Source organism: Crassostrea angulata, chromosome 6, assembly GCF_025612915.1.
Source record: "Crassostrea angulata isolate pt1a10 chromosome 6, ASM2561291v2, whole genome shotgun sequence".
Taxonomy (NCBI): domain Eukaryota; kingdom Metazoa; phylum Mollusca; class Bivalvia; order Ostreida; family Ostreidae; genus Magallana; species Magallana angulata.
The window spans coordinates 26,552,692-26,575,805 of NC_069116.1; the positions used below are offsets into that span (position 1 = coordinate 26,552,692).

General features: G+C 33.2%; 1 protein-coding gene across 1 annotated transcript in view; it reads right to left on the bottom strand.

Annotated features, from left to right (window-relative positions):
• Positions 1 to 23,089, bottom strand: part of LOC128188240 (uncharacterized) — a 38,611-nt gene extending 15,522 nt beyond the window's left edge. Inside the window, exons 1-9 of the mRNA XM_052859173.1 lie at positions 22,873 to 23,089; positions 21,646 to 21,820; positions 21,149 to 21,323; positions 20,856 to 21,021; positions 19,620 to 19,648; positions 5,177 to 5,275; positions 4,841 to 5,022; positions 3,120 to 3,393; positions 2,063 to 2,163 (exon numbers count right to left, since the gene is read on the bottom strand). Of these exons, the coding sequence (XP_052715133.1) occupies positions 2,063 to 2,163; positions 3,120 to 3,393; positions 4,841 to 5,022; positions 5,177 to 5,275; positions 19,620 to 19,648; positions 20,856 to 21,021; positions 21,149 to 21,323; positions 21,646 to 21,820; positions 22,873 to 22,970 (1,299 nt within the window). The 5' untranslated portion in view covers positions 22,971 to 23,089. The remainder of the gene's footprint in view (positions 1 to 2,062; positions 2,164 to 3,119; positions 3,394 to 4,840; positions 5,023 to 5,176; positions 5,276 to 19,619; positions 19,649 to 20,855; positions 21,022 to 21,148; positions 21,324 to 21,645; positions 21,821 to 22,872) is intronic.
• Between the last annotated feature and the right edge of the window lie 25 nt (positions 23,090 to 23,114).

The following is a 23,114-nucleotide window of genomic DNA, read 5'->3' on the forward strand; positions in this document are numbered from 1 at the left end:
ATATACTCCCAGAGGTTAATATAAGATGGTCCCAGGAGCCGTTTACAGTTCTGGATATAACCTACTGCATAGACCTAAACCCTATAGCCATGCATGAATTGAATTTTTTACCTAAACTATGTGAAATGAAAAAACTTGTTGCTTCTTGGTGGAAACGTCTGTTAAGCCCAGCTGGAAAAATAACTGTAATAAAATCTATTATTTTGCCAAAAATTATCCACTTAATTATTGCTCTTCCAAATCCTCCGTCTTGTTATATGAAGGAGTTAGAACAACTTTTTTTCAATTTTATATGGAATAATAAACCTCCAAGAGTGGCAAAAAAATGTATCACACAAAACTATGAAGATGGTGGACTTAGAATGATAGATCTAACCAATTTATGTACAAGCTTAAAGATCACATGGATTCGTAGATTTCTAAATTATACTTCCTCTTGGAAATCACTATTACTCAGTACGTTGCCAAAAATTGAAAACATTTTTTTGTATGGAAATATGTATACAAAAGTTTTGTCAAGTTGCTGTACAAACTTGTTTTGGAGAGATGTATTTGATGCTCTATTTAAATTTAGGAAAATTGTTGAAACCGAAGTGTCTGAATCTGTTGTTCAGCCAATCTGGTATAATGAAAATTTTAAAATTAACAACAATTTTTTTTTTTATGAATGCTTGGCTCAAAAAGGTGTTCTGTATGTATATGATTTTTTTAGTACTAATGGTCAAATACTGCAATATGAAGATTTTTGTGATAAATTTGATGTACTGATTCCATTTACAACCTATTATGGTATTGTCAACAATATTAAAATGTTAAAACTGCCCTACGATGTAAATACAATTATGTTCAACAATCCATATTATCCAGTTTTCTTAAAGCCAATTCTCAAAAACATAAAGGGTTCGAAAGAGATATATGATATAATCACAGCTACATCCTGGGAAAAACCAAAATATGAAACTAAATGGGAAAATGAACTTAACCTTGATGTAGACAGATTTTGGTGGAAATTACATAACCGTGCAATTTTTAATATATCCACAGATGTACAAATTCAATGGTTTCAATACAGAATTGTTCACAGAATTTTAACTACAAATGTATTTTTGAAAAGAATTGGAGTTGTGCAATCTGATTTATGCTCTTTTTGTGACCTTTATCCTGAAAATTTGTCCCATATATTCTGGAAGTGTACTTAATATGTTGAAGAACTATGGAATTCTTTTTTTGAGTGGATTAATGATCAAACTAATATGATGATTGATGCCAATATTGTTGATATTTTGTTTGGTAAACTGTCAAAGCACAAAAATATAATCAATCTTTTGATCATCTTAGTAAAACGCCATATTTATAAGAAAAGAAATAACAAAATGTTACCTTCTTTTGAAGGCTTAAAGAGAGAAATACTGTATTATAGAAATTTAGAACATTATATGTATAAAAAAAATAACAATGAAGACAATTTTTATAAACGATGGGATATTTTCTCTTCCCTTCAATAAGTGTCCTCTGTTTAATTTACACTTGGGATACTCTATTTTTTCCAACTTCCGCTTTCTTTTTTTCTTATTTTTAAATTTGAACAATCTTAGTATATATAGTTACTCTGTGTACACAACCATAAACACTGGATGAATGTGTGTGTATATGCAAAAAATGTCCTATGTACAGCTTTTTTCACAATAATATTGTAAATTTGATGACTTCAGGGCCTCCCAACCCTGACATCAACTAAATGTTTAAGTTGTCTGGGACAATAAAATATTTAAATTAATAAAAAAAAAAAAAAAAAAAATTATGACTATCACATGGTACCAGCTCCAAAAACTTTAAACCTCCTTAAAAAAAACTTCATCTCTGTGAACTAAAAAGCACCATCACTGCATGTGTACAATAAGAAAAAGAAAACCATTATTACTGAAGAGTATGTGGATTTTATTCTGAAGTGTCCTTGGCTAAAAAAGCATATCAAAAATCTATATAAAATCTAAACAATTTAGGGACTGGAAAATAAATAACATGAAAAATAAATATATATTTTAGACCAATAAAATCTCACCCAGGGAAATTCCCATTTGTCTGGAACAGACAAGATATGATTGCAGTTAACATGCTTCCACTCCCTGTTCCTGCATAGGATATCCCAGAATGATTTATTTTCTGAAAATCAAATATTGATAAGGCAAAGAAAATAATCTTTAGTTTCTCTGGTCAAATTTTTTTCAATATTTGTTTGCCTCATTTAAAGATTTTGAAAAGGTAGCTTTGGGAGATAACTCAATTTCTGTTTTGGTATTGTTTTTTTTACTTAAAAAACAATAAATTGGGTTATTATCCTTTTCTTAGTAGCAATAAATCAATTAAGAAATAAAGGTGCCAGAAAAACTATTCATTTATCATATTTTGGACCTAAAATGAGAGCAAGTCACCATACTCACTTAATTTCAAGAAAATTAATGAGGCATATATCATCAATAACCTTTTCATTTTGTAACATCTCAAAATAATCATAGAATGGACATTAATGCAAATAATCTTGAGGCGTCATGTTTCTTATTTTTTCAATTTGGATTATGTAAGTATACGCGTACGTGTAAAATAATTAGATTCAACGTTTTCAACATGTTAAGTCTACTCTCATTGTTTATGAAATAATTCTATGACTTTGATTAAACCAAAAGCATTGTTCTCCTTAATTTGTTGTCTGCTAATTACATTACACAACATCTGATGTACACTTAGTCTATATTCTTATCAAAAATGCTACAAGTTTTCATCTACGTGTACTTTTGATTCTACACGTTTTGTACAACTTGTAGAATTACGCGGTATACGGAAAATGTGACATAATACACATTAAATTAGGGGATTCCCCTAGTTACACGTACTCGTACACGTTCACGTTGAAATGCTTAACCTCTCCAATATTTCCCTGTATACAGTATTCATAGTAATACTTGGCAATTCTTTTCAAGTAATACAAGCTCATTATGCAAAATTTTCCACTTTCTTTTGTTGGTTTGAAGGAGACTCTTCCCCAAAAAGAGGTTGTAAGAAATTATCAGGTGTGAATTTATATTAATTTCAATATTCTGGTAGTTTCAAATTTGTCTTACCTTTAGTTTCATATCTCAATTTCTGTCTCAGATGTTGGGTATTGTGCTTGTGTACAAAACTCAGATCATCCATCATCTTATCAGACTCCATAACTCTTCGTACATCCTCCAAAGAACAGCAAGAACCTGGTGAGAGTAGATTTATCACTTGTTTCTCAAATTTCTCTCTCCACCCTTTTACATAGTAATAATAAATCTGCTTGTTCCACAGAAGTCCAGCAAATGCCTGTCTGGCCACCAACTTTTCATCAGGAGAAAAATTACCAGGTAAAATCTATAAAATAAAATAATTCTGTGTTCTTATTGAGAAATGGTAAACAGGGTCATCTTCTGACACAAGAGTAATGAACTTTTGAATCTTTCCTTGTGGTTAAGACCCATAAAAATGCTTTTACATGTATCCTATACCGTGAGTGACCTTTGTTTATAGTGTGAACAAAGATTTGGAATGCATGTCCAAGGTAATCATTTGATAAAATTTGTGTGAATTATGTTGGTTATTTTGCTTTTACATGCTTTTTTCCAAGCAGGTAATTCAATATTATATTTTTTAAAATTGTATTTTGATGAAAATGATAGGCATATCATTTGTGCCATCTTATTCAATTGTGTTCTTTGATTCTCTATTCTTAGTACATGTATATTAAGTCACATTCTGACCACCAGGGGAACATGATTTGTAACAAAAATTATGTCCAGCTACAAATTTTCATATGGAAAGGTCTTTTAGGTCTGAAGAGTGAAACAATTTACTTTATAATACCTTCAAGTTAAATACTGAAATCTGATTGGTTTAGACGCAGTTTATAATCCGTTCTATTACCCTCAGCATTAGCAACGCATCTAGCAATGGGTAACATTACAAATTGTTACATGCGCGAAAATTATGTGTGTACGGTTCGCCGTGAAATTCACGTTATTCCTATGTAAAAGCAGTCAAGTTTTCTTTAAAATTAAAACATTCAGTATAATAAAATAAATAGTGCCTGTTTGGGAGGATAACAGTTGAAATTAACACCCCTCGAAAACCATTGTCAACCTCCGCTTCGCGTCGGTTGACGATGGTTTTCTCGAGGTGTCAATTTCAACTGTTACCCTCCGAAACAGGCACTATTTATATAATATCTGATGAACAATTGAAAAGCTGCCAATGTGACAGCAAACCGGGTTTTCTTTTATGTGAACTGTATACATAATTCATGTCAACCCTGAATTGATAAACACTACCTACTGTATCCAGTGAAATGGAGTACCCTATATGCAATATTTTGCCGAAATATGACTTTTAGTTCAAAGGCTGTTTTTTTCATAAATTACGAGAAATCAAAATTTTAGCAATATGCACACCTCAAATATGTGTACAATTGATTTGCAAAAGAACAACTCCCTATCTTGAGAACTGTAGGAGGAGTTATCCATACAATGAGGGTACCCTATTTGCAATATTTTGCCAAAAAATTACTAAGTTCAAAAGCTGGTATTTTTTTCATAAATTATCAGAAATCAAAATCCTAGCAATATGCACACCTCTGATATATGTACAATTGATCTGCAAAAAGAACGTCTTATCTTGAAAACTGTAGGAGGAGTTATCTATACAATGAGGGTACCCTTTTGGCGCCCGCCCACCCGCCCGCCCGCCGGCCATTTTCACCATTTTAATAACTGGATTTTTCCGTTGGAAACCCGGTTAAAAACAGAGTCATAATTATGATACCTACTTTGGAATAAAATTCTTCTGCTTTCTTTCTACAGGTTTTCATGATTTCTTCAGTTGAACACTCAGGTTGTTTTAATGTTTCAAATACTGACCAATGCATCTGCTTTGTTTCATGAGGATTCAGTTTTGCTCTTATCATACATCCGTACTTAGATGACCTATATTCCGAATTCCTTTTTTTATCTACAGAAATCAAAGTTGTGTGTGTGTGAATATATATATATATATATATTCCTTTATTTATTTATTTTTTTTTGCAAAAGACAATATGGTTATGAAAGAATTTCAGATATGCATGCTCAATTTTCCCCCACAATGCTGCAAAATGACAAAATACCTTTTAAAACACAATCTTCAAAGGAACATTCACTGTTATAAAGAAATCTATCTTTCCGAGTAACATCTTTGCCACAGTCAACGCTGATGCAAAATTTTTCTGAAAAATAACTTTGAACCTATAGCAAAGCTACAAGTAAATAAATAACATTTAGTTAACAAGGACATTTATTTATTGAAATCATGCATGGTCCTCTTTTAAAAGATGCCTACTATTAGTAAAGGACTAGTCTTGTTAAGAACTATGCTTTTGGCCCCAGTAAAAGACATGCATTATCTCGAATCAAGTCAATTAAGCACCTCAATAATTTCACCTTATCCTTTGACTAAGAAACTTAGCTCAAGGTCATTACACACATTTATTGGTAATAGGTCAATGAATTTTTTTGCTTTATTTAACATATTTACATTAAGATGTCCACTGCAACATATATCATTTTCATGAATACTTTCCTACCTAAAATTACAAGGGAGATATTTTGATAGGAATTATCCCCCTTTTCTGGCATTGAGAATTTTTTTAACAATTTCAATTTTTTGTTTGATGAAATTTATTTGCAAATCATATTCATTAACTTTGAGAATGAAACAAATTTCAAAATTGGTTACAATATTGGCTTTTTTACATGAGCAAATAATAATAGTTTAATCAATATAAATTATATTGCTGAAATCAATGCTTAAAATTTTGAAGTTTTTGATTCTTAATATGAACAAAATGTGATGGCACAGAAAAAATTGTCAATGAAATTTTTAACAAAATTTCATACACCGGTATCAACCTTAGCATGTTCTTTATAACTTATAAAATTTTCATGGCAACTTTCTTGGCATTTAAGAGAGAATTACTACAATAAGAATCACCCGTATCACTTATTCTGGATTTATGACCTTTTGTGACAAAGTCTGTTTTGAAGAAAGTAATGCATTAACTAGATTTATCAATTAACATGAACAGACCATTATCCAAATTTATATCTGATTATATTTTAAAACCGCTTATGATTTTGTACATTTACATTTCTAAAATTAAAAATGTTAAATTTCCACCAGCTAGCTCATGTTTTGACAGTTACTACTTAAATGCTGTTTAGTGCGGGAATAAGATCTATCAAATCCTGTATGACGTCATAATGAATAAACGACATCATAACAATATACAGTCAAATCAATTATGACGTCATTATAGAGTTAGCACATCAAGGAAGAACAGGCACCGGGGCCATAAAAGTTAGACAAGCTCACTTTTTATCTCAGTCTCACTTTTACCAAAGGAACATATAGTGGAAAAGTGAGACTGAGATCAAAAGTGAGCTCTTCTAACTTTAATGGCACTGGGGCTAGGACACATATCACTAGCATTGCAATGATGCTTTTAAGGACGGCGGACCCAATTCATTTCTACAATAGATTTTTTATCCAAATTTTAATATAATGTTTTTCAGTTAATGGCGAGTGAAAATCAATAAAAAATATTACATGGTCTTCTACTTCCCTTTTTTAATGGGGACGTTTCAAAATTTTGGTACGAAAATCCTTCGATGTTATAGAAAGTAAAGGAAATTTTCTGGGGTGGGGTAAAAAAACTGATATTTTAAAATTTCTGCAATAGATATTTTACTCTAATGAAATTGTAATATTAAGAAGTCAATTAGTTTACTGGTGAAAAGAAAAAAAATGTACGTCATCGACCTATATTTTTTGAGGGGTTGTGTCAAAGTTCACTGAATGGTTCATTTTTCTTCAGAAATATTATTGAAAAAAGGACATAAATAATTATTGCCCAACAAAACATTAACTGCTCTATATATATATATATATATATATATATATATATATATATATATATATATATATATATATATATATATATATATATATATTGCCTTTGGGCGTTTTAGGATTTAATATAAACATAAATATGTGGAAATATATTGGACTTATCACAAACAGAGGATATTCGGGCTAATTATATACCCCCCTGTAATTAATTAATTAATTAATTAATTAATTATATACCCCTGTATACCCCCTTCTCCAAAGGAGAAGGGGGTATACAGTTTTACCCTTGTGTGTCCGTCTGTCCTTCTGTTTGTCTGTCCATCCGTAACAAAAAATTTTGTCGCATTTTTCTCAGCAGATGCTTGAAATTTTAACACACAATTTGTTTAGGCATGCCATATCGTGGGATATACTTTTGTGCTAATCAGACGTCAACTTCCTCTGAAATGATGACTTTGTTTATTTTTAGCTAAAATTTTCAAACAAATTTTCGTCAAAGATTTCTTAGCAACTATTTATCGCAGATGCTTGAAATTTTAACACACTTTTTGTTCAGGCATGCCATATTGTGGGATATATTTTTTTGTACCAATTGCCAACATTCTGTTAAATGTCGACTTTGCTGAATTTGCATATATATTCACATCAGAGCGGGGGTATCACCAGTGAGCATTGGCTCACAGATATTTTGTTTTTTTATCATAACTTTTCTCCATTAAGGTTTCTCCACCCTTGATGTTTTTATGGTTAAACTATGAAATATTTGTTTACTTGAACTTAAATATTGGTATGTTTCAAATATTTTGTTCATGCTGTAGGAGCTAACACAGGTACACTATCAACGCAATTATAGCGACGAGTGCTCTTCAATCAAACATCACATTTTTTTTTTTCTGATTTCTATATAATAAAGCAATTTTTTAAAGAAATTAATCGCAATTTTTTATTTTATGTATTTTAACATTTAAAGGCCATTTAAACTTGCCAGTATGAAAGCCATCACATTTAGAGTGAATTTTGATAAATTTTTTCAACCATGAATAAGTACAGTTTAGCAACATAAAACGTCTATAACTTTTGAAATAATGGTGCAAAATCACTGAAAATTGGTACATTTGTAACTCATTATATATCCTATCGAAATCTGTAAAGAAATGATTACCTTGCAAGGTGAAAAGTAATGAATTGTAGTCCCTGTCAACTTTTCCTATATACGGTTTTATCAGTTTTTCATTGATTCAGCGATTTCAACTCGAACTACCCTCTATAAATTGTCAAACATTAGAGTCATTTCACTTTTCATAGCTTAAAATGTGTAAAACACAAGTTAAATTAAAAAATATAGGCAAAACCATGCATACATCACATAACACTAATATTATAACCGGTAACAGTAAAATATTCCGAAATGCTTCCAATGATGTCATGAGACAATCAAAAGACCTTAAAAATATTTTGGCATCATAAATCATGTTTAGTAGAATGAAAACTTAATAATTTTCTCTTATTCCGATGTACGTAATTATGACAAACATATTCATAGCATATGCGCGGATTTCTGCGCAGTGGTGCAAAATGTCGTCCTTTAAGTCATTGTCAAAACATGAGCTGGTGGAAATTTAACATTTTTTATTTTAGAAATGTAAATGTACAAAATCATAAGCGGTTAATATAATCAGATATAAATTCAGATAAGGATCTGTTCATGTTAATTGTTAAATCTAAATAATGCATTACTTTTTTGATGGTTCAAATTGCTTTTTAAAGCGCTAAGCATAGGTCAGCGCTTTATTGTCGTTAGACTTCAACTTCCGATGCATCGAATAACCGCCCCCTATGAGCAGAAGTATACATCATTTAAACTGGTTAGGGAACCAGTTTCAGGGGTTTATGCACATAACTGCACGGGTTATTGTGAATCTAATTTACGGGCTATTGTGAATTTATAGTACGGGGCTTACATACATCATTGCAGGGACTGTCATGCAGTGATGAGGAAATATAGTTCGTACACAGAAGCTGAAATGTTATATACATAATGATATATCTGTTATATAAATACAGAAGCTGGGTTAGCGTTTTTCAGCACTATCAGTACTTTGATTTTTAATTGCTTCTTAACATTTTTGAAACAGGGGCCCTCATGATGAAATCTTAGCTAGCTATTACTTGTCCTAACTTCATCAAACTTGCATGGATGATGCGTCTTATGATAGTGATTCACCTGACAGGCTTGCATGAATGCTGAATCTGAGCCATAGGTTTTAGATGCTGGATGAGGTTTAGTTTTTTGGAACAGGTCACATATGTTTTATAGATAATAGCTTGCATAGTTGATTTAACTATATCATAAATGAAACTCAGAGGTAGCTTTAGATGCAGGGCCTGATCTCCATTATCAAGGATGCTAAAGAAATCTCCTACCTCCCTCAAACCTGCTTGATAAATAGATGTGTTTGTTGTTAATTGACATACCATGATTCCAATGATATAGTATTTTATAGTATTTTATGATATGATACAATATGGTCTAATATGATACAATATAATATCATATGTTATATTGTAAAAAGTTATTAATATGATATTGTATTAAATTTTTTGATATCTTATAATTTGATTTTGTATCGATATTAAATTGTTATGTTAAAGCATTGTAATAATATTATGATACAATAATGTATAATATGCTATTGTATTATCAATTATTTTATCACATGATCCTTTACATATGCAATATATAATATTGTATTGTATGATATGATATTGTATATTCTACTACTGTTATTGCTGAGATCAAAGAGATGCCACGGACATTATTCTCCAATAGACCACGAACGTCATCAGTAAATTATCAGATCAGAAATACCTATTTGTCTTGCACTGACCATGAAAGTACAACTTCAAACTGGAAAATTTTTTAAAACTATGTTCCTAGCACCTCCCTAGCACATTTTCACTGCGTGTTTTTACATAAAATATATAACGTGTAGTAGTAATAATCTTATTAAATTGCCCTTATAATATTAGGAAGATGATTCAAAGATATTTTATAAATAAGTAAAGAGTATTAAAAATCCAAAGAAAAATTATGTCGTCTGTATGTGATTCTTTTGATCGATACACATGTAAACATTACTAACAAAACCATTGGGGTTACATGGAACAGCCGTCAAAATGACCTAGATCGTTTCTCTATAGGAGAAACAATCTGTAGAAACACTGGGCTGTTAGTAGAATAGAAATAAAGTTCTTGTTATTGTGAATGTTGCAGGATAACCTCCTCGGTCTCGAAATGCTGTTTGAAATATAAAAGCCTCAGCTAACACCTCGCTTTTAAATTTCAAAACAACATTTCTCGACATTGGTGGTTATTCTGCAACATTCACGAAAACTCGTACTTTATTTCTCAATTATATAACATTGTATCATATGATATTGAAAAATATGATATTTGTTTCTATAATATAGACTAAGTATTATATAACATAAAATTGTATTATATGATATTGTAATATTATATAATATTGTATGATACGATATTATATAAATAGTGCCTGTTTGGGAGGGTAACAGTTGAATTGACACCCCGAGGAAACCATTGTCAACCGATGCGAAGCGGAGGTTGACAATGGTTTTCGAGGGGTGTCAATTTCAACTGTTATCCTCCCAAACAGGCACTATTTATTTTATTATACTGAATGTCTTAATTTCAGAGATTTTTTACTGCTTTTATATAATGACATGAATTCTTCGGCGAACCGTACGCGCATAATTTAAGCGTCTAAGCCTCTAAGCCAATCATATTTCAGTATTTAACATGAAAGTATAATAAAATAATATGGGTGTGTTTATTATTACAAATAGATCCGGATGTAGTTTTGTGGTCTTGCCAATATACCCATTGGCTTTTCCGGACAAGAGCAACGAATGCAGTACTGTGATATTTCAGTTTTCTGAGCCTGTATGGCACTCACAGACTTATTACTTGTTATTATGACTTGTAATTTGCGAAAGGACTGCGCAAAATCTTTGCAAAAATGTTTTTATTTTATTGTTTCTTTGAATTATGGAATTCCATGATTATACGATACCCAACTGTCATCTGCTTACTGCTGAAATGAGCTGTTTCCAGTCACAGTGTATTCTAAGTTTATCAGCTGTCCCATTCTTAAACCAAGACATGTTGCTAGTCAAGTGACTAAATATTCGACGTTAGTGGTTATATATAACATTTTAGCACATGCGCAAATGCATCTCGGCAGTAAGAAGATGGCAGTAAGCTGTAAGCAGTTGGCAGTAAGCAGCTGACAGTAGATTGACATATTCATATCTTAATGAAAAGGTTATATATTTTATTCAATTTTAAGTTGAAAAACAATAAATAGAAAGAAAAATGCAAGTGTGAACTTATTTAATATCGAGCGTGTTTGGACGTATTATTTAATTTATCATCGTAGTAGAGATAAGGGTAGCAGCAATTTAACCTAAAGGGGTCATGGATGGGCAATAATCTGCTAAACTGATTGACTGATGTATAAAAGTTAAAATGGTTTATAAAATAATTTTAAGGATAGCGGGGAGGTAGGTTTGAGTGATTATGACTGAATGGTCTGAGCCCGACCCCTCAACTGAAAGTTTATCAACATCCTAGTTTTGTACACTGCTGAAATCTGACCGGCATATTTGTGTTAACATGCATGCGCATTATATATTTACCTCAGAAAATACTCACTGCTTCACGATATGTGAATTTAAATTCTAAATTTCTGAATTTTAAACTTATCAAAATCTGGAAATTAAAGGTGACTATTGGGTCCGCTGAAAGTCAGAATCGTAAAATGAAAGGCAGTGTAATATAAATACGCACATAGTACTGTGGTTTTGAGAACCTAATTTGTTTACCAGTATATAAATAGTGCCTGTTTGGGAGGGTAACAGTTGAAATTGACACCCCTCGAAAACCATTGTCAACCGACGCGAAGCGAGGGGTGTCAATTTCAACTGTTATCCTCCCAAACATGCACTATTTATTTTGTTATACTGAATGTCTTTTTTAAAATTTTTAAGAAAATTTTACTGCTTTTATATAGGAATAACTTGAATTCTACAGCGAACCGTACGCGCATAATTTTCGCGCATGTAACAATTTTTAATGTTACCCGTTGCTAAGTGCGTTGCTAACGCTGAGGGTAATAGAAAATATTATGAACTGCGTCCTAACCAATCAGATTTCAGTATTTAACATGAAAGTATAACAATAAATAATATGATATTGGTTTAGATCATATGAAGTTCTATTATATGATATTATAATATCATATGATACAAATTGTAAAATATATTATTGTATAATATAATATTTTACTATTACACATGAAATTGTATCATTTGATATGATACATATTATATCAAATTATATGATACAATATTTCATATTATGTATCAAATTCAGTACAGAATCATACAATACAATATCATACTATATAATACAATATCAATAATATCATGTTACAATATTATGATGCAGTATGTGATATGACATAGTATCATATAATACTATTGTATTATATATTATGATATTGTATTATGTGATCAAATACAATAATGTATAACACAGTACAATGTCATATCAAATGTTACAATATCATATCTCATCATTGTTTATTGTGGTATTTTATTGTATTATTTGATATATATTGTCAGTATGATAGGACGCAATATTGTATTTTATATTATTGTATTGATAATATGTACCTTTTATACCATATGAAATGAAATTAAGATTATCATACAATTCTTTAACAGATGATATACGATATTGTGTTAAAACAGTATCCATGAATATCCAAGATCATAAAGTATGATTTTCATATAATATGATAACGGTGGTCTCATAAAGGTGATGCCTCATAAAGGTGATGCCTCGTCTTTGTAAGCTTTGTAATCTGTGATTACCTATGTTTAACTTTTTCTTAAAAACTACAAGGCTAATTGTTACCATTTTTTGTGTGAGGCATCTCCATGGTAAGAGGAAACTAAATTGTGAAATTCTTGGCTCTACCAACCCTGGGGCACCACAAATGGGGCCAAATATGCAAACAAGAGGCCCATGGGCCACATTGCTCACCTGAGCAACATTAGACATTATATAATCAGCGGAGTAAATATACCCCAAAAAAATATGGACAATGTAGTCTAACAGATCCTGTATTTTAAAAAAATCAATATATTGAGCATTTCAGCTCTCAAGAAGATCTAAATCAAATGGGATATAAACCTACATCAAACTTGTGAAGCCCAAGAATTGTCTAGAGGCCAAAGTATATTCAATTTTAATGAATCAAAAATATGTCAAAATGCTTGAAAACATCTGAGTTTTGGTGAATTTAAAATGTTTTCCTTTGTAAAATTGGAACCCCCCCCCCATATGGCTCCATCCTACTCCTGAAAAATATGATTTTGACAAATTTGAATCTACACTATCTAAGGTTGCTTTCACTTACGTTGCACCTTTTCTAAAAAAGAAAATGGGGTTTTTTTTAGAAAAAGATTTTTCTCAATATATTCCTTTGTAAAGATTTAACCGGTCCACATCGTTGCCCTACCCTACCCCCGGTGATCATAATTTGACCAAACTTGAATCTACCCTAGGGACCATGATTTGACAATCTTGAATCTGCACTATTTGAGGATGCGACAATGCAAATTTCAGCATTTCTGGCCAAATGGTTTTTGAGTAGAAATTTTTTAAAGGATTAACTCTTTACACTCCTATGTAAAACTTTGACCCCCCCCCCCATTGTGGCCCCATCTTACCCCCAGGGACCATGATTTGAACAAACTTGAATCTACACTATTTGAGGATGCTTCCAAACAAGTTTCAGTTTTCTGTCTTATTGGTTTTTGAGAAGTCAATTTTACATTTTAACTCTACATACTCCTATGTAAAGCTTCCACCCCACCTCTCCCCCCCCCCCCCCCCCCCCACTGTGGTCCCATCTTACCCCTGGGAACCATGATTTGAACAAACTTGAATCTACACTATCTGAGGATGCTCCCACACAAGTTCAACTTTTCTAGCCAAATGGTTTTGGAGAAGAAGATTTGCTCCGATGTAAAACTTCAACCCCCATTGAGGCCGCATCTTACCCCAGGGGACCATGATTTGAACAAACTTGAATCTACACTTTCTGACGATGCTTCCACACAAGTTTCAGCTTTTCTAACCAAATGGTTTTGGAAAGATGATTTTTAAAGATGAACACTATATACTCCTATGTAAAACTTCGACCACCCCCCCCCCCCCCATTGTGGCCCCACCTTACCCCCGGGGACAATGATTTGAACAAACTTGAATCTGCACTTTCTGAGGATGCTTCCACACAAGTTTCAGCTTTTCTAACCAAATGGTTTTGGAAAGAAGAGTTTAAAAAATGAACTATATATGCTCTTATGTAAAACTTCAACCCCCCATTGTGGCCCCACCTTACCCACGGGGACCATGATTTGAACAAACTTGAATCTACACTATCTGAGGATGCTTCCACACAAGTTCAGCTTTTCCGGCCAAATGGGTTTGGGAAGAAGATTTTTAAAGATGAACACTATATACTCCTATGTAAAACTTCGACCCCCCCCCCCCATTGTGGCCACACCTTACCCCCGGGGACCATGATTTGAACAAACTTGAATCTACACTATCTGAGGATGCTTCCACACAAGTTTCAGCTTTTCTGGCAAAATGGTTTTTGAAACGATTTTTGAAAAATATCACCAAATTTTCAATAAATCCTAATTATTTCCCATTAAAATAGGGTGTGTCCCTTTATTTTAACAAACTTAAATCCCCTTTACCCAATGATGCTTTGTGCAAAGTTTGGTTGAAATTGAAAGAAGTCAAAAATGTAAAAAGTTTACAGACGGACGAACAGACGGACACCGGACAAAAAGTGAACAGAAAAGCTCACTTGAGCTTTCAGCTCAGGTGAGCTAAAAAGCCAAATTTTCAAAAATCTTCTCCTCTACTTCCACACATGAGGAAAAAAATGGTTGGATGATTATGATGTCCATGAAGCCCTCTACAAAATTGTGAAATTCATGACCCCTGTGTCAAGGGTTCTGGCTCTAAGGTGGGGCCAATATGGCCATATAGTTAAATGTATTAAATCTTAGAAAATCTTCTTCTTCTATACATTTGTTAAAAACTAAATGCATTATTATGATGTCCATGAAGCCTTCAACTAAAATTGTGAAATTCATGGCCTCTGGGTCAGGGGTTCTTGATCTAGGGTTCAGCCAATATAGCGATATAGTAAAAATGTATTAAATCTTAGAAAATCTTCTTCTCTACTCCCATATATACCGGTATTTGTTAAAAAACTAAATACATGATTATGGTAATCATGAAGCCCTCAACCAAAATTGTGAAGTTCATGGCCCCTGGGTCAGGGGTTCAGACTCTAGGGTGGGACCAATATAGCCATATAGTAAAAATGGTCCATTGTAGGGTGTATCGTCACATTGGGGAGCGTTACCAGGACGCTTGTGTTGTGCAACGTCGACAATTTGGTGGAGGTAGCGTTATGATGTGGGGTGGAATATCAGCACATGGAAGGACCCCTCTACAAATTGTCAATAAAAATCTCACCAGCTTACGCTATCGAGATGACAGTCTGATTAAAATCAAACCTTCCACTAGCTCCTTTATTTTGATGGTCGCGACCATCAAAATAAAGGAGCTAGTGGAAGGTTTGATTTTAATCAGACTGTCGAGATGAAATTATTCAGCGTCATGTGATACCCTTCATACAGAGACATCAAAATCACATCACTCTGCAGCAAGACAACGCAAGGCCATATGTTGCACATGTAGTCAGAGACTTGTTTGTTCAACAGAATGTCGATGTCTTGCATTGGCCAGCTGTTTCCCCCGATTTGTCGCCGATCGAGCATGTCTGGGATGAAATGGAAAGATGTTTACCAAATCAGCCAGTGACATTGGTTGATTTAGGCCAGGCTTTAACCAACATCTGGAACAACATCCCTCAAGCATTTCTGAACACTTTCTGGCATCAATGAGGTGTCACTGTCAAGCATGCGTGAACACAAATGGTGGTCACACGCGTTATTAATTTTGTTAATTCAATTTCAAATAACAGTGACTTTCGATTGTGCTGAAATTGACGTTATTCGACGTTAACATTAATGTGTTATGAGATGTTGTTATGAATACATGTGTTAACAGTATTACAAAAAATAAAATTTGTTCATTGGAATTTTTAAAAGTTTTTTCATATATTAAATAATGCACAGTTTTTAACCAAATTTTCACAGTGGCATTTCTTCTACTGTGGCCACAAAACCGCAGACATTATTTTTATTCTCTGAAAAATCCTCACTCACGCATGCGCGTAAATCTTTGCTGCGAACACTACACATACTTTGAACATTACTGTCTAAAGTACTCAATATAGAGCCTGTCTCTTTGTTGTTGTTGGTGTTAGTGCAATTCTTTGTCCAATGACCGGAAAAACAGCATTCGAAGCATGTCCTCGATTTTTTACTGCTGTAGTAGGACTTGGACTGGTTCTGCACGCTGCTGGCTCACTCCGAGTATGGGTTGGTACGCCTGGCTGCCCTCGCCTTCTGTATCCTCTCCTCTTTTAATTTCTTCTCCGCCCTGATTTCTGCTTTAAAGATACATTTTTTGTCCTCCTCATCTGACACAAGTTCATGCGGTGCATATTCTTACAATGTTCACCAACCTGTTTTGGAAGAGTCTGCAAATTTAATTAACTTTTGTCTCTGATGAATACGCTCTAAATCAGATAAAATGCTGTTGAAGGCCATTTCTGGTTCTCCTTCGCTTAGGCTGGTGTTGGCTTCTTTCAATTTTTTTCTTATGCTGTTGTTGAATTTGTACTGGGCTTCGTTTCCCTTCCTCTTGAAAACAAACGTCTTGTCGTTTGCTGCTTGAATCCTGGACAACTGCTGTTTGTGTTGCTGTTTTTGTTGCTTGGATATCTTTTGCTCAAATGAAGACAGTTTGGAGTCCCTTATTTCTGTAACTCTTTGTAAGAATTTGTCATTTGGTGCCACCATGATGCCCGTGAAAAAGAATCTAGCTAAGCTTTGTGCGCTAAGTGAAACTGGTTAAAATGACCTTTACTATTAACACTGACCCTTTAATACTGGCCTTCCTGCCCTGCATTCCTACGCAAATCTATTCGAACACGTTATTATCATACGTTTTCCCGCTATTCTACAAAACGCGGGAAAACTATGATGTCAAATTTGTGTTAAATGGGTGCAACTGTGTTGAGATTATGATCGGAAAGTGAATGATGATGGAATGACAGAAGGACGGAACAGGGTAACATTATATGCCCCAGCCAATTTATGAGTGACATATGTACATGATTATAAATTAAATGAAACATATTATTTTAAATCAGTTTTGTTTGATATCCAACTGAAAATGAAATACATGTATAAGGGCTAATACATCGCTCACCTGAGCAACAATAGGCATGATAAAATCATCTTCATGGAGTCATAATACAAAGTATCTGGACAATGTGTTGTAGTACATGTAGATCCTGTATAAAAAAAAAAATCCAGTTTCCCCCCTGGATATTCTTATATTTATAATCAAGTCCCTTTTCTAACAGGATGATTTTTTAGTCATATCACATTCAGCACTGCAGTTCTCAATAAGACCCTAAACAATCGTTTATACATGTATACAGAATACGAACCTACATCAAACTCTGAATCCCTTGTGAGGCCCAAAATCATCCAGAGGCCAAAGTTTAAAATTTTTTAAAGAATCAGCAATATGTAATAATGCTTGCATAAAAGTATAACCATATATAAAAACATTTCAGTTTTTGTGAATAATTAAAATGTTTTCCTTTGTACAACTGGATCCTCAATATGGCCCCACCCTACTCCTACAGATTTTAATTGAACAAATTTGAATCTACACTTTCTGAAGTTGCTTTCACTAAAGTTACAGCTTTTCTAGGCAATTTTTTTTTTTTTAATTTTAAGATATTTAAAAATTAGCCCCCCCCCTTGAATCTGCAATACCTTGGGATGCTTCCATAAAAGTTTCAGTTTTCCTGGCCAAATGGTACACGAGAAATAGATTTCAAAAGATTTACTCTATATATTCCTATGTTAAAGTTTAACACCCCTTCGTGGCCCCACCTACCCCCGAAGGTCATGGTTTTCACAACTTTGAATCTACACTACCTGAGGATGCTACTACATAAGTTTAAGCTTTCCTGGCCTTATGGTTCTTGTGAAGAACATTTTTAAAGATTTACTCTATGTATTTCTACGTTTAAATTTGACCTCCCATTGTTTCCCCACCCTACCCTCGGGGGTCATGACTTTCACAAGTTATAATTTACACTACCTAAGGGTGCTTACACATAAGTTTCAGCTTTCCTGGCCTTGTGGTTTCTGAAAATAGAAGATTTTTTAAAGATTTACTCTTAATATTCCTATGTAAAAATTTGACCTCCTCCATTGTGGTCCCACCCTACCTCTGGGGGTCATGATTTCACAACTTTGAATTTACACTACCTAAAGATGCTACTACATAGGTTTCAGCTTTCCTGGCTGATTTTTTCAAATTTCTAGAAAATTTTCAAAATTCCTTATTATCTCCCCTTGTAAAAAGGCATGATCCTTAATTTTCACAACTTTAAATCCCCTTAGTCTAAGAAATTTTTTGAGCCAAGTTTGGTTGAAATTGGCCCAATGGTTCTTGAGAAGATGTTGAAAATGTGAAAAGTTTACAGACAGACAGACGGACGACAGACAAAATGTGATCAGAATACCTCACTTGAGCTTTCAGCTCAGGTGAGCTAAAAAGTGTAAACCTCAACCTGCTCTTTCCTATTTAAGACTAACCGTCCTCGATTTTGTTGCTGTTCCCATGCAAAAAAATAAATATCAAAGATCAATGTCAAAGGCAACTTTAACAATTCATTTATTTCAGATAAAGGTTCTAATAATTTATTATTAGCCTTCACACATGATCTAGGAGAGCACTATTTTTATTACCTCTTTTACAAACTAATACAGGTAATTTTAATGTGAGACAACGATAGTTTTGACTTTGCTATGGAGTAATTTCCACTTGGAGATAATCTTATTGTCCACTAAGCAAGTAGCTATGAACAGTTACTCTGTGTATACATGTAAAAAAATGAGTTCTTTTTTAAAATAAATGAACAAGATGTTTGGTCTACTATGTCTCTTGTTAAAGAGTATCAGAGATAATCAATTTTAGCATTAAATATTACTCCCTGTTGGTATAAAATTCAAGAGAGGTAACACTGATTTATTGTATAAAAGAGAAAATCGTGTGCAGATTTTTCCAGAGCACTTCATAGCCAATGCCACTAACACTCATTATCGATAAGTGAAGTATGGGACATATAGGGCCAAAAGCAGAAAAACTGCTCCACACAAAGATTTTTAAATGATTCTTTTACCTTATCTCTTGATAAAGATATTTAAATCAAGGTCATTGCACACCTTTCCTACTCTATGAAGAAAGTTTGAGCCAGATTGGGCCAAAAGGATAAAAAAAATGCCCTGAATAATCAATATCAGATGAACAGATGAGAGGATGATGTACTTGCCTCCATTATACTCGACAGCAACTGGAATTCTGTAATTGTGTAAAAAAAAATCCAATGAATATAATGCCTATACACTGAATTTAGATGTTTAACATTATGTTTTCAATCCAAAACGCATCAAAGTGGGACTTCAGCCTTTAAGATCAAAATGTTACTGTTCTAAATTCCCAAGGACTATGAATTTTTACTTTTGATATCTATTTCAATACAATAACATCCAAGTGAGTTTTTCCCCATGTTTTGTAATATTACTCGTCTGAATCACTCGTCTCACCTGAAATATATTTTGGTGTGTTCTATGAGACATGTTCATGCCATTAACTTTCATTTATGCTAATGCACTTTTAAGTTTTTTTGCTTCAATACCTGACATTTCACTATATATATGTGTTCACAAGTTTTAGTGTACATGTTTCTTAAGAGCTTTCTATACCTGCCTTCTAATGCATTACATTTATAAAGCAGTTTATTAGTCCCCTACCGGTTTTCATAGAAGGGGACTATAGCTTTCCTCTGCGTCCGTCAGTTCGTCCGGCCATCCATCCGTCCGTCCGTATGTCCGTCCGTCTGTCTGTCCCACTTCAGTTTTCCACACTTTTTTTCTTTATGCGTTTGAGGAATAATATGAAATTTGCTGAACAGCTTCAAAATGTCAAACTACAGTTTACACTTTTGTAGCGTCTGGTTGACATATTTTCGAGAAAATTAATTTTTTATATTCCAATTTCTTAATGTTCGGGCTCGATATTCTGCATAACAGTGCATTGTTTTCACAATTTCCACAAACCGGTAGGGGACGTGTATTGCTTATGCAATACTCTCAGAATGCTTGTTACACATCAAAAATGTTGAATCAAATCCCAAATATGTTTCCATTGTTAAAAGGTGTCTTATACTTTTAATACTTTAGAGGTTGATCCATCTAAACCAAAATTTAAGTCATTTTACTCACTCTATATGGATAATAGAAAAGAGATTTACACATTCATGCTTATATGAATAGTGGAATGCTTTCTTTGGTGATTTATAGGGGCTTTGAAGGAAGGGATCATTGAAGCTAAAATACAGGTTTAATGAACTTCAACAACATTGGGTTCATCTTGTTATAGACATTATTGACTGTATACTTCTCTGTGAGAATTTTGGACATTCATTATTATCAATAATTCCTTGTTCCTCCTAAGACTGAATGTCACTAAATCAAAGTAGCCTGTATGAATGGCCTTCAATATTTACTTTTGTGAAACATCGTTAGGAAGCCAGAACTGTGGAAGAACAGTGATGTCTGCTGACTGACTGGAATGGTTGGTGATTGTGTAACAGCACACTAGATTCTTCTCATTGGCAGGGTCCTTTCCATACTCCACCACCACATCAAAGTACTCATTTTCATCAAATATTCCTTTGTAGGCAAAAATTAAACCAAAGATTGAATATTAGCAAACAGTATTTGATCATGAAATGCTCTTTTCTTGTAAATTCACTATAGAGGAATGTACTCAAAGCATAAACTCTAATTTAAGTAAAACCTGTATCAGTAAGTTCAAACTCTGGGTCCTTTTGATTTCTCTCCAAGTTCCTCTGTAGAAGCTCTTCATATGGGAACTCATTTTGTGGGTACCTGTATAATGCTTTCATGTAGGAGTGGTCTGGGAGTCCATCCACATAGTAAAAGAGCTCCTTCACGTCCTCACCGTGGTTTCCCTGTCAATATATGGAATATTTTTATCACTGTTGATTCCCATCCCAGTACAATAAAAATCTAAAGATTCCATAGACCTCATTGGTCACCTCTCAGTATCGATCAGTGCTTTCTTCACAATCAATCAAGTTACAGGTATTTACAAGTAGGTTTTTCATAAAGTTTAGTTCCTCTATACACTGCACACTGAAGATCCAATTCAAATAGTCAATACATATTACCGGTACTAGAACAAGATTAGATAGAGCAACTGAAAACTTAATTCATTTGTATAATTCAAGGGATTTCAGATTACAATATATGATGACATCAACAAATAACAACCTCAGTTCCACTCAATCCAAAAAGTCTCTCTTTGATGATCTCATCCTTGTGGTTCCATAGACTAAGCTTTGTAATAAAGTACCGGTAGCCAGAAACGCTACAGAACCCAAACAACCCATCATTTCCACTACAATACAGTCTTTTCCCTGCCTCTTGAAATTTAAAACTGTCCCAGCTTTCAGGTATTAAAAAAAAAAATAAACAAAATAAAACCATATTGCATAACATATGTTCACAATCGAAAAGTTTTAAAAAGATATAGCATCATAGTTTAACTGCAAAAAAAGGAAATATTTAAACATTCATATATAGCAAACATTTATTATAGAGACAGAAAATCTAAATATTTGCTTTTTGTCAAAAGAGACCTTTCCAATAGTCATACTTATGGACATTTGTTGTTATGACACCATCGCAATGTAATATAAAAAAAAAAAAACTACAAGTTTTCATCGTTATCATCTGGGTCTGTTGCAGTGCAAAATCCCTGTAGACATCATATCTGTTAGCTGTGTATTGAAACCTGATAAGCTAATTTAAATTCAAATTTGATTGCTGGCTAAATAAACTGCTCAGGCAATGTTTGTGCATGTGTATACTATATAACACAATTATTGTGTAGTTAATTAATGTACGTGATTATGTGTTTAAAAAATAAACAAAATATTTATTAAAACTATTGATTATGGAAATCCTAGGGTACGTTTTCTCTAGGAGTAAACAAACCAAGGTACGTTTTCTCTTGGATACATTTTCTCCCAGGATTCGTTTCAAAGAGAAATCTTGGAAATCATTCATACTTTTGAATGATCATTATATTAACTTGAACCCTGAGGTAATTTATAAATACCGAATATTAATGCAAAATGTGAATCGATCAAGGATATTTTGGGACAGAGTATAATAAATTCGTGTACATATTTGCTTAAATTCTTTCTTTCCTACCACTGCGGCACAATATTATCAAATACAATATTTTTATGCAAACAAAGAGAAAGAATGATACATAAATCCTTTGTCGTGTACAGCATTAAACAAAAATAAAAAAGAACATATAAAATTGTATAAAATGAACATAGCCGGAAATGTCGCTTTCCGGTCTGTCACACGATTATTTCCAGATCCAGAATACTGTAGTCAGCTTTAGTGATCAACTGATTAACGATTAACGTAGGCAATTAACACAACTTCAAAACGTTTGCACCGACTAAAGTAAAAAATGAAAACCTGTTTCCGTCGGTACTGGTATCCTCTCTAACTGTTCCCCACTGTCTGTTTGAAATATAAGGTCCCCAAAATGCGTTCGTCTTCTCTTTCTTTGCCATGTTGGTCTTCGACCCTCCCGTCTGTCGACGGCAAATTTACTTTCACTTTCTCTTTTCAGTTTATTTAGACAACGAACCCGATGTATTTTTCTTCTCCTCCCCAAGCTTTTCATTTGATTTAATTTGTCATTTTTATCCTTTTTA